Consider the following 13,190-nt stretch of genomic DNA (forward strand, 5'->3'; position numbering starts at 1 on the left):
TTAAAAATTTTACAAAGCCAAGGAGAAAGTATAGAAGAAAAGGATTTAAAAAATTCTGCAGAAAAACCATCTGGACCCGAAGCTTTACCCGAGTTAATTGAGAAAATAGCCTTTTCTATTTCAGACTCCGTAATAGGTGTGTCCAAAAATACACTATCCTCAACAGTTACTTTTGGAATATTCAATTTCCTTAAGAATTCATTCATTATAGAAGAGTCCTTAGTACATTCTGATTGATATAAAGAATTATAAAAATCTTGGAAGGCTTTATTTATCTCTTTATGATCAATCGTCAAAGTACCATCTTGTTTGCGAATCTTAGTAATTTGTCGCTTATCCGAAACAATTTTCAATTGGTTAGCTAGTAGTTTACCAGACTTATCTCCATATGTATAGAATTGAGCTTTCGATTTAATTAACTGACTTTCAATCGAGGAGGTTAATAATAAACTATGCTCCATTTGAAGTTCCACCCTTTCTTTATAAAGTTCTTTACTAGGGGTCAATGAGTAGATCTTGTCAATTGCCTTAATTTTATCAACTAATGTTAATATTTTAGAATTAGTTCGTTTCCTAACTCCGGCAGAATATGAAATAATCTGTCCACGAATATATGCCTTAAAAGTATCCCACAAAATTCCACTAGAGATCTCTGCTGTAGAATTTATTGAGAAAAACAAATCAATTTGCTGTTTAATAAAGTTAACAAAGTCAGAGTCCTGCAGTAAAACAGGATTAAACCTCCAACCTTTAGTACTAATATATGAATCCGTCACCTTAATAGATAACTTCAAAGGTGCATGATCAGATATAGCAATAGAGTCATATTTGCAATCCATAACATCAATAAGTAAATGCTGATCAATGAAAAAGTAATCAATTCTTGAGTAATTATGATGCACATGGGAAAAGTATGAGAACTCTTTGTCATTAGGGTGTAGAAAACACCAAATTTCACAAATAGCTGAATCAATCATAAAAGAATTAATAAGAGAAGCCGATTTGTTCGGAAAAGTTTGAGTGGGCTTGAATCTATCCATCAAAGGGTTTAGACAACAATTAAAATCCCCGCCCATTATCAATCTATATTGATTCAGATTAGGAAAGGATGTAAATAAGCATTTAAAAAATTCAGGACAGTCAGTATTTGGAGCATAAACATTAACTAAAACAACTTTTTGATTAAAAAGTAAACCAGTAATAAGCAAAAATCTACCTTGCGGATCTGAAATTGTTTCATGATGTATAAAAGCAGTTGATGAGTCTATAGAAACACCTCTCACTTTGGCTTGCGAATTTGAGTGATACTGTTGGCCCTTCCAAAACCTAAACAACCGCTGACTATCCACCTTCCTTACATGAGTCTCTTGTACAAAAATAACATTAGCATTCATTCTATGGAATACTTTGAATACTTTTTTCCATTTGATCGGATGATTTAAACCATTAGTATTCCAAGAAACAAAGTTAATAGTCTTATCCATATTGACAATATATATTACAGTTAACATATAGGTTTGAAAGAAAAGTGAACTCATGAACCCGGAAGAAGGAAGTAAGTTCAAAGGGAAACCGGAAGTCATAGCACTGCAGCCATTTTTGTAGTTTCATATAAGCCCATGAAATAAAACTAAGCAAAAAGCAAGCGAAAAAAAGAAAAAAAAGAAAAATCCCCCTCCCACCACCCTCAAAACCCCAGGAAAAAAGCCAAAAAGAGGCAAGCGAGCGATCTAATACTAAAATTACCCCCTTGTCTCAAGACGGCAACTCGAACGTAACAAAGTTAAAAAAAAATACAAACAACCCACATTATAAAAAAGGGTTGATATAACAAAAGTTAAAATATAAAATTAGTGTTATAAATGTATATAAACAAAAGGGTTAAAAAAAATTAAAACAATAAATGAAAGTTTAAAACTTTCAAACACATCAAAACAGTTATGACGCTGCAAACACTGGAGTCTGTCGGGAAGAAGAAACGCCATTTTATTTTTTCCCAATCTTAATATTCAAATGTTAAAAGTGTAAAAAAGAGCGTATATCGATTTTAAAAAAAAGAAAAACAAAAAAGAAGAAAAAAACCCTAATAGGTCATTTTCAACGCTAATAGATTAATAATATGAAAAAATATAAAGTCAGAATAAGCCCAGCAAAAAAAAAGAGGGCTTTAACCGTATGTAAGAAATACATGTAAACCGTATCAAAAAAAAAACCCAAACGTCAATCTATAACAGATCCAAATCTATAGGCTAAATTACATTGGTCAACCCGATGAAATGTCATTGTTCCAGGAAACCTTGAGCATCCGCTGGCGATTTAAACAGCCGAATAGTTCCGTCTTGGAGGGTGACTCTCAGGTGTGCTGGAAATAGCAACGCTTGCTTGTAGCCTTTCTGGTGAAAATTCGACATAACCGATCTAAAAGCCAGCCTAGCCCGTAATACCTCCGGGCTATAGTCCTCCAGAATGCGAAAATTGAAGTTTTGATAGGTTATCATGCCTTTTTTACGAGCCGCACGAATCAGACGTTCTTTGATATGAGGATAATGGATTCTGAGGATTACGTGTCGTGGTTTCAGACTTGAATCTGCCTGAAATCGTGATACCCGATGTGCCCGATCGATTATCGGGGGGTTATCCAGGACCTCTGCGCCCAGGACATCCACTAGAAATTTAGAGAAGAAAACGGTCAGATCACCGCTTTCAAATTTTTCCGGGATCCCAATTAACCGAAGATTTTGTCTTCGAGAGCGATTTTCCAAATCAGTAATTTTAACTTTATAACGATCCATCTGTTGGAACGTCGAAGTTTGCTCTTCTTGTATTTTTTCGATTATACGATCCTTCTTACGAGCGGCTTCTTCAAGAACCAAAATGCTTGCTTGTTGTTTTTGTGATTCCAGTGAAAGGGTCAGGAACTTTTCTTCGAGTGATTTCAAACGTTCGTCATACTGTGAAAATCTTGCGAATAATTTTTTCTCCAGATCTTCAAATTTAGCTTCTATAAACTTCACAACTACTTCTAAAGTTATCGATTCTTTCGTCTGTTTCGGTTCTTTTGCTTTAGACATTTCAGCAAGTTGAGAATAATTCAAATAGTTTAAAAAGAAAAATTCTATATGTTTAGACCCCTTTAGAATAAGTTTAAGGGGTGTTTGTAGGTTAAAAAAAACGTAAAAGGTTTGGAGCAAAGCCTAGATGCGGTTTACTCCATGAGCGCCATCTTGAGACCCCAGGAGAACTTAAAATTTAAAAAAACGACAGGGAGTTCACGGACAGATTGACCCAGCTGACGACGAACATTGAAAAACTGACCAACTCTGTTGCATTAATAAAGCACCTTGTTAAATGTGTAAAACATATCTGCATCAGTGTTATCTTGTATTTCCATACAATGTTACATTAGGCTGTTACACATCTATTGTCAGAGAAGTACTTGCATAAACAGGTAAACCACTTTCATACAAACAAGGACAGAAAACAGGGCAAAGTGAGTACACTTATTTATTCAGTAAGTTATGGGTCAAAGTATTAGGTGAGTACATTTCTAACTCTTCTGGCTTCAGTCTCGTTGCCGTCTGTTCTGAAATTGTTAGGTTGCGTTCAAGAAAATAATGAAACAGCGTGCTGCTGTCTGATAGCATTTTCAGAAGTCTCCAGTTACCCCATCCACACTGATCTGCCTGAACAGCATTTTCAAAAATACCCACCCTGGAAAACGTTTCTGAAAAGCTCCAGTTTCGGGGGACGAAAACACCGTTTTAGTGCGGACGGAGGGTAAAAACAAAGAGAAAAAGCTTCGGTTACGGATTTATCCGGTGTAGTGTGGACGTAGCCTTAGAAAACAATATCAAGACTATTCTTGATTGCAGCAGCAATATATTTGCATTTTTATGACTCTTATTCATTAACAATTGACAGTGTAGACTTTAAGCTTTTTGCTGATTGAGATCCAACAAAACAGCTGATAACCATTTTAACCTCTGTTATCAGCAAAAAAAAAATGCACGGATTTTAAGGAATGGGAATGCTGAGTGGAAAAAATATTACCAGTTGCTCTTCAAAAGCAAACACGAGGAAATCTGCAGATGCTGGAAATTCAAGCAACACACACAAAATGCTGGTGGAACACAGCAGGCCAGGCAGCATCTATAAGGAGAAGCACTGTCGACGTTTCGGGCCGAGACCCTTCGTCAGGACTAACTGAAAGGAAAGATAGTAAGAGATTTGAAAGTAGGAGGGGGAGGGGAAAATGCAAAATGATAGAAGACCGGAGGGGGTGGAGTGAAGCTGAGAGCCGGAAAGGTGATTGGCAAAAGGGATACAGAGCTGGAGAAGGGAAAGGATCATGGGACGGGAGGCCTAGGGAGAAAGAAAGAGGGAGGGGATCACCCGCATGGGTCCCAGTTATGCCTACCTTTTTGTTGGCTTTGTGGAACAGTCCATGTTCCAAGCATATACGGGTATCCGTCCCCCTCTTTTCCTTCGCTACATCGATGACTGCAATGGCGCTGCTTCCTGCACGCATGCTGAGCTCGCTGACTTCATTAACTTTGCCTCCAACTTTCACCCTGCCCTCAAATTTACCTGGTCCATTTCTGACACCACCCTCCCCTTTCTTGATCTTTCTGTCTCCATCTCTGGAGACGGCTTATCTAATATCTACTATAAGCCTACAGACTCTCACAGCTACCAGGACTATTCCTCTTCCCACCCTGTCTCTTGCAAAAATGCTATCCCCTTCTCACAATTCCTCTGCCTCATCTGCTCTCAGGATGAGGCTTTTCATTCCAGGACGAAGGAGATGTCTTCCTTTTTTAAACAAAGGGGCTTCCCTTCTTCCACCATCAACTCTGCTCTCAAATGCATCTCTCCCATTTTCCGCACATCTGCCCTCACCCCATCCGCCCACCACCTGAGGATAGGGTTCCCCTTGTCCTCACCTACCACCCCACCAGCCTCCGGGTCCAACGTATAATTCTCTGTAACTTCCGCCACCTCCAACGGGATCCCACTACCGTGCACATCTTCCCCCCCCCCCCCACCTCTTTCTGCTTTCCGCAGGGATCGCTCCCTACGTGACTCCCTTGTCTATTCGTCCCCCCCATCCCTTCCCACCGATCTCCCTCCTGGCACTTATCCTTGTAAGCGGAACAAGTGCTACACCTGCCCTTACACTTCCTCCCTCACCACCATTCAGGGCCCTAGACAGTCCTTCCAGGTGAGGCGACACTTCACCTGTGAGTCGGCTGGTGTGGTATACTGCGTCCGGTGCTCCCGGTGTGGCCTTTTATATATTGGTGAGACCTGACGCAGACTGGGAGACTGTTTCGCTGAACACCTACGCTCTGTTTGCCAGAGAAAGCAGGATCTCCCGGTGGCCACACATTTTAATTCCACGTCCCATTCCCATTCTGATATGTCTATCCATGGCCTCCTCTACTGTCAAGATCCAGCCACACTCAGGTTGGAGGAACAACACCTTGTATACTGGCTGACATGAACACTGACTTCTCTGACTTCCATTAATGCCCCTCCTCGCCTTCTTACCCCATCCCTGATATATTTAGTTTTTTCCCCCCTCCTTTTTTTTCTCTCCTTCTACCCATTACTCTGCCTGTTCTCCATCTCCCTCTGGTGCTCCCCTCCCCATTTCTTTCTCCCTAGGCCTCCCATCCCATGATCCTTTCCCTTCTCCAGCTCTGTATCCCTTTTGCCAATCACCTTTCTGGCTCTCAGCTTCACCCCACTCCCTCCGGTCTTCTCCTATCATTTCGCATTTTCCCCTCCCCCTCCTACTTTCAAATCTCTTACTATCTTTCCTTTCAGTTAGTCCTGACGAAGGGTCTCGGCCCAAAACGTCGACAGTGCTTCTCCTTATAGATGCTGCCTGGCCTGCTGTGTTCCACCAGCATTTTATGTGTATTACCAGTTGCTCTTCAGTGTTTCTGAAGAATCTGAAGAAAATGACTCTTGGGTCTGAAAGGAAATGTCTCACATAACAGGGAGGCAAGCTATGATAGGGCAAGAAGAGGTGGGGAGTCAGGGAGTGGGGGGAGGGAAGAGGGAATTTCCAGGGAGGTTGGATAATATACATCCATTTGTGCCAGGGTCATGTTGTTTCTGGAGTGGTGAGGAACAAAAACAGACAGGCACAATTAGTCTGATTGTGGTCACAGATTCGAAAGTGATATAGTAGCGTGACAAAAACAGCATTGAGACAAAAGTTGTTCATGAGTCCTCTGAAAAGTGGATGATCAATTGTAATAGTGGGCCTTTCAATGCTTGTATAGTACTTGGAAGTGAGCAAGGCCCAAGACTGGAAGAAGGGCAAGAATTACATAACTGTGCTATACACAGATCCACAAGCATTATTGGATACCAATCAAAAGGAGAAAAATTACTTTTGTTAAATAGACTAGCTTTATCTTGGAACTCTTGTGATTAAAGTACAAATAAAGATTTACCCAAACCTGTACTTGATATGGCTAGGGGGATATTTATCGGATATCACAATATATTTGAAAGTTACTCCAGTGTCAAATAATAAATGAAGCTAGAAAATGGAAGATGTTTCAACACCTCTTAAAACCAGCTTATAAATAACCTCTTTTAAAAGCTACCAGCATATCAAATGCCACAATCCACTACATCAAAAGTATAGCATATAATTTTCTGATCTGATTACCCTATGTAGACCAAGCTTGTAACAATTAAATGGTTTCAAAATAAAAGATTACAACCAGGTTTCAAATCTATATGTATCCACACATCTACAGTATTGCTCTTCCATTTTCCCTCTGTGAAGATACATTCAGAAAATAAAAAAAACTAAGTTGATAAAGACAGCAATTTGCAATCTTTTTTGCATCCTGATATAAATATACCAAGCATTAAGCTAATGCTTCAAACCATACAGTACTGTGAAAAATTCTTAGGCACATATAAATAGCTAGGGTGCCTAATACTTTTGAACAATACTGTAGTAATTTTATGTATTGCACTCTACTGCGTCTGCTAAAAAAAAAAACGAATTTCATGACATATGTGAGTGATGATAATCCTGATTTGGATATGGGTCTCTGCTATGGACTGAGAGTGGGAAGGAGGACATGGAGAGGAGAATTGTGGGTTGGGAAAAGGAGAAGGGAGAGAGGAAGGAGCCAAAAGCAACAGAGATACATTCTATAATGATCAATAAACCAATTGTTTGGAATCAAATGACCTTGCCTGATGTCTCAAGGCTGGATGTGTCTGGATGCATCCACATCACCCCCTGCCCCAGCACTCCTTCTCTGCCACCTGTCCCACAACCCGCCCACAGCATTCTACCCTCACTATTCCCACATTCTTTACTTCCACCAGATTTACAAACTCGCTCTCTGCTCCATGTTGACGAATACAGTACTGTGCAAAAATCCTTAGGCAACCTAGCTACATATATGTGTCTAAAACTTCTGCACTGTCAAGTACACTATAACCTTACTGATGCTGGGCAACACAAATATCATCCACAACCAGAGTTCCTCATGCACAGAGCAATTAATATATACCTGTTTCTATTTCAAGTCCAAAGTAAAAGAGAGCTCCATCACCCAGAGCACACAGCAAGTAATGACTGCCTTCAAATGTCGTCATCAAAATGGACCGTGGAATAATCTCTGTAATAAAAAAAATAGAAAATAGAATAAAATTTGCATTTTAAGGGGGAAAAAAACTTAACAGAAAATTATGATGGTAAAATTGTAGACTGTGGCTTAATATTTATGTTTATTACACATTTCACCTAGAACCAATGGAATTTCTCAACTTTAATGTCAGTAAGTTTTAGGACTCCCAAAATTTGCCAGCTGCTTTCCACCATTGTATTCTCACAAAATCTTGTAGAGAAGTGGGACTGCTGAGACTTTTCTGAATCTTCTCCTAAAAACATCATTCCCACATCCATTCTCTCAAATCCCATTTGGATCTTATTCCACGGATCCATATCCACTCTCATTTTTTAAAAACTGAAATGGATACAGTCTTATTCTATCTAAACTCTCCTCATAAAACAATTCACCCATTCCAGTAGCAGTCTAGAATACCTCTTCTGAACTACTTCCAGATTACAGTCACTAAGACTCTATATTAATGAAACATAACCTCCTGATTTTATATTCAGTCCCTCCATAACAGTGATCAGTAATAATGGGTTTCTTAATTACTTGCTGTATCTGAACAATAATCTATTACAAGACGTTCTCCAGAACTCTCAAGGTGCAATTCAAAGAATCTCCCAACCGTCTTGTTCTTCTCATCTAATCTTCGGCACCTTGATCATTGCATTCCTTCAATTCCAGCCCCTTGCACTTCCCTAAATTCTTTCCCCTCACCAGCAGTGACATCAAAGATTTTGTTACATTTCAGCATAGTGAGATGTTTTTCAGTGAGACATTCCATGGGAGATGAGCCAGGAGAACAGAACAGAAATGAAACAAGCGAAGGGTGAAGGCACCAGCTAAGCAAGAAACAAGGGAGGTGGGATCTGAAAACAGGCTGCTTGTGTACAAACTGGAGGTTTGGGTGAGAACTGGATGTAAGCCAGTAGAGATTCCAGTTACCAACGTGACTTAAATAGAATTAGGGCCACTTCTTTATTCCATGCCGCCAGTATACAAAGATCTTTCCTTGGACTATCCAAGAGAACAAAGAAATTGGAACAAAAGGTTCGTCTATCAATTTCCCACCTGAATAGGTATAATTCTGAAACTACCCAGGGAAGTCATCAGCTATTACCCTCTGCAGTTCAAAGAAAATGAATTTCAAGCTGTTAATGTACTTGAATAATGTGTGTTAAAAATTAACATTATTTTTGCATTGTTATCACTGCATGTTAACTGCAAATAATTTGTAGGTCTTTGAATATTAATATTTTCCCTTGATTACATGGTAAAGGAAATTATATTTTTAAAACAATAATAAAAAGAGCAGCTTTTAAAATACAAGTTCTTAAATAAAACTCTTCAAACCCTCAATAACCTCATTGTTGAACATTATGTTACCTCTCTCTTACCTCCTCCAAGCATCTCCTTATGTAGAATTTCAAACGATGGTAATTTGAGGATCTGGGCTGAAATATCTGTCCAAAGGCCCACAGAACAAAGGGGTGATATACTGCTTCCCTCAGTCAATGGAGTGATATCCAGACAGGCTACTTCATGCTCCATTTCTATAAAACTAGTGGCATTTAAAAATGTGGATTGTCAAATTCTATGACTACTAGGAACTCTTTCTGTAACAAAATCAAGTATTATTAGGCTTCTCCACTCAAAATTTCCTAAGAACTGCATACTAGATCAGATATTCATTTTATTTGTCATAATTTATCAATTTTTTTCACATATATACACTGATCCTGGAAAAGTAATAACACTATTCTGTTCAGATTTTCTTAAACAGTGTTAAGTCCCGACCACAGGTTTAAAAAGTGTTATTTGCAGCTGCTGATCCACACGCACTCTGCTAAGGAGATTGCAAGTTTCTTTCTTATTTGGTGCTGCATATTTAGTATTTATGGCTGCTTTGAATTCTAATGAAAGATTATCAAACCAAAAAATTAACTGTTTCCCATTAAAATTCCTGAGAATTTCCAGGTTTTTTATTATAAATTTTAATTTAATAAATTATTCTGGATGCTAAAATTGTTTAAGCAAATGTTCATGTGAATTCAAAACATTTAGTGATATTGTGTCTGATGATTAGGGATGGAATTGTGACACTGGCTATCCTCTTGAGATGTGGATGTATACTCATTTTTGAATGATGGAATGGATATATAGGAGAAATAATCAAGAAACATTTCCTTAATCACAATTTGATTACAGTTTACTCTTATTCAGAAAATTAAACTGTTTTCCAAACAATAACCAAACAATTCAATGCAGCAATAAATCAATTCCTAGAACACTCCCAAATACAATTTGATATAAAGCAACTTAAGAAGATATTAGGATGTAATCTAAAGCATGGTCAAAGTAGTAGTTTTAAGGGTAAAAGTAATAGTGGAACACAAGGAAGAAAGTACAGAATAGAGGCTTCAGCAGCTGAAGGCCTAGCTATCAAAGGAGGAATGATATAATTATGAGGAAGGTCTTGAGGCCAGAATTGCTGAAGTAGCCTCATATGGTTAAAGAATCATGCAAGGCCATGGCTTTTTTTAAAATCTGGACTTTATTAACACTGCAAACAATTTAGTTCAGTTTCAAATATTTGCCAGAGAAGGGGGGTCACATCACTGAGGAATGCATGTATCAAGGACAAAGGACAGCTGTCATTCAACATGGAGACAGACCAGTCCAACTCGATCATGCCAAACATAGTGCCCAAACTAGAACCATTTGCCCACATTTGGCCCATATCCCTCTAAAAAAGATTGTGTGTATTCACCCCACCTTTGCCTCTCATGATTTCATATAGCTCAATAATCTGGAGAAAAAAATTGTCATATAATTTAGAGAAAATAAAAGGTCAAAGTGAGGTACAGTGGGGTATCGTCAGTGCAGGAGGATTGCATGCAAACAGAAAATAAGAGGTAATCGAGAACAGAACCTTAGGAAACAGTGGGTGAACAGCAATTACTGGCCTTAATCCACACAGAGTTTGCAAGTATATGTGCTTTCTGCTGGACGCTTCAATTTTCTCCCATATCTTAAAGACACGCTGGCATATTAATTGGTTATTGGTTATCTACACTAGCCGGTATTAATCGGCAAAATAATCAAAGCAGAGCTGATGGCCACATGGGAGAAAATAGTGAATAGGAAAATATAAGATGGACTGCTCTGCTGAGACCTAACATATGTCTAATGGGCCAAATAGCTGATACAAATGAATGTACATGAATGGAAAGAGGAAGTGAAATCCCAACCAACTAGATGAAGATGAAGGGATACTGTATTAAAAATTCCAAGTACCTCTGGGGAGAAACTCACAAACAATTATTGACCAACATAAGAGGCAGAAGTCTAGGGAAAATAGGGCAGGGTGAGCTGAAGTTGAGTTTTGCAGACAAGGTAATTTAGAGGACACAATTACTGAAGGAATAGCTGTAACAGATGAAAAGTGAAATCAATGCCCAGCTTACAATTTCAAATAAATGTTAGAGAACCTGTAGCACTATTTGAAGAGAAAGGAAGTTTCCAAAAGGCCTGTTAAAGATTTTTCCTACAATTGAACTCAAATCAAATTTAGTAGTCACTAGTTATCTCAGCATTCTTGGAATCTGACCGAAAAAAAAATCCGGTGTCACATTTTCCTTCCTGAGTCCATTCAATAAAATAGTTTAGGACGCCCTGAAATCAGGAAATACGAACAGCAAATTGTTTAACATGGACTTGGACCAAAATTGCTTCTGAACTAAATGGCAGAGAAATTGCACAGTGCTTGAGTGAAGAAGAAAAAGGGTCAATGATCATGAATCTAAAGGACTCATTACCTGATTTGTTTTAGTTCTTTAGGATGGATTTCCAGGTAATACAATACACGACCCACTGCCACTACTACCTGGCTGTTATTACAGGATGCAACACTGATATTCTTTCCATTTGGTTCTTTCCATTCACTAACCAGAGACTTGGGCTCCTGGCTGACCAACCGCACTGAACCGGATGTTATCTGCATAGCATAACACATATCGGCACTTAGAACACATTACACTGACACTTGGATTGTACACAAGGAGCACAAGGCGATTATTTATTCTAAAGCAAACTAACCCTGATATAATAACAATATTTAGAAGGACAAAAGAATAGATGTAAACAATAAAATTCAAGTGTGATATTTGCATAATATGGGATTTTAACTTCCTAATCTTTCAAAGACCAAATATTGAATTGTATAGTATAGAGTACAGATTAGCAAATAGATCTGTATAATAAATTACTGATTCAAGTATCATTTAAATTAGGGATCCAGCAGTAATAGTAATAACATACTTAATTTTTACTGATGACATTAACATTTTGCCAGATATCTATATGGGAAACATTGGCCACATCATTATATACTTCAGGTTTAATCTTCTTTTCCCAAAAATAGGAATTATAAGCATTAACAGAATTTTAGGAACCTGGCAAGGGATCACCAAACTAATTCATAAAGAGAGGAACAGAGTAGCAAAGTAACTGTAGATCCCTTACAAAGAAAACACAGAAATGGCTGAGATGTTAAACAAATATTTTCTCTCTTCAGCACAGGAGAAATAATTAATATAATAGAAAGAGTGGAGAAATCAGATGAGGAAGAGGAAATTAAAACAGTTAATATTAGTCACATGTTCACACTGCTACTCTTTGGGAAAAAGCCACTGAGGTAGCCATTTTGGGTATAGTTTAGTCCTGCTTTTTAGTGGCCAGCGTATTCATGTTGACAAAAAGTATTAAATATCAATTATTTAATGAACCTAATACCACAAGATTAACAGCAAATAAATTAGTATAAAGAATATACATTAAGCAGTAGTCATTATACAATATATTCTGGGTTCAGAAAACCTTTAGAATCACAAATTGGACTTCCACAAGTTCATGAGATTTCATTTCGATGTTTGAACGTATTTGTTTACCATGTACCAATACAAATACAAGAAATTCTGTAATGATATTGTTATTTCTTTGAAGCAACTCAAACTACATACCAATATTAAGCAGGGTCCAGATTTTAATAAATTAAGATAAAAATATTTGCTCTTAAAAAATATTATATTTGGAATTGCTCTCACCTGAATGAGTTGCTGATGAGCTACATTCCCACAGTAGAATGTCTGTTGATCATCAACAAAGCCAGGCATTTCAGTCTCCTCCACCTCCTCCCCATTAAGCATCAGCACACTGCAATAACAAGACAAGTGAAAATACACATTTTGCAGATTTCAAATAAATTTCTTCCCACCTCCCTCAGGAAGGGCAATCTTCCTTTTGCTACTGCTTCTGTCCATGGACCTGTGTAAGCTGAAGGCCATTTAAATGGAGACCCCTGTTCAAAAACTTTACATCTGCTTTGGCACATGATACTATTCAACACTTAGTCTAAGCTGTATCCTTTTCGGTCCATTCTTCTCACTCTTTCTAACCATGTGTAGTCAGCAAATTTTAATCCAATTTTCAATGGAGACAACTGACTGCCCATTTTCACAAACAACATGTTCT

General features: G+C 38.0%; 1 protein-coding gene across 1 annotated transcript in view; it reads right to left on the minus strand.

Moving 5' to 3' along the window:
* Positions 1-13,190, minus strand: part of ddb1 (damage-specific DNA binding protein 1) — an 80,721-nt gene that overhangs the window by 39,504 nt on the left and 28,027 nt on the right. The window contains exons 12-15 of the mRNA XM_073049295.1: positions 12,764-12,872; positions 11,477-11,655; positions 9,056-9,219; positions 7,554-7,661 (exon numbers count right to left, since the gene is read on the minus strand). Of these exons, the coding sequence (XP_072905396.1) occupies positions 7,554-7,661; positions 9,056-9,219; positions 11,477-11,655; positions 12,764-12,872 (560 nt within the window). The remainder of the gene's footprint in view (positions 1-7,553; positions 7,662-9,055; positions 9,220-11,476; positions 11,656-12,763; positions 12,873-13,190) is intronic.

This window comes from Hemitrygon akajei, chromosome 6, assembly GCF_048418815.1.
Source record: "Hemitrygon akajei chromosome 6, sHemAka1.3, whole genome shotgun sequence".
In the NCBI taxonomy this organism is placed as follows: Eukaryota; Metazoa; Chordata; class Chondrichthyes; order Myliobatiformes; family Dasyatidae; genus Hemitrygon; species Hemitrygon akajei.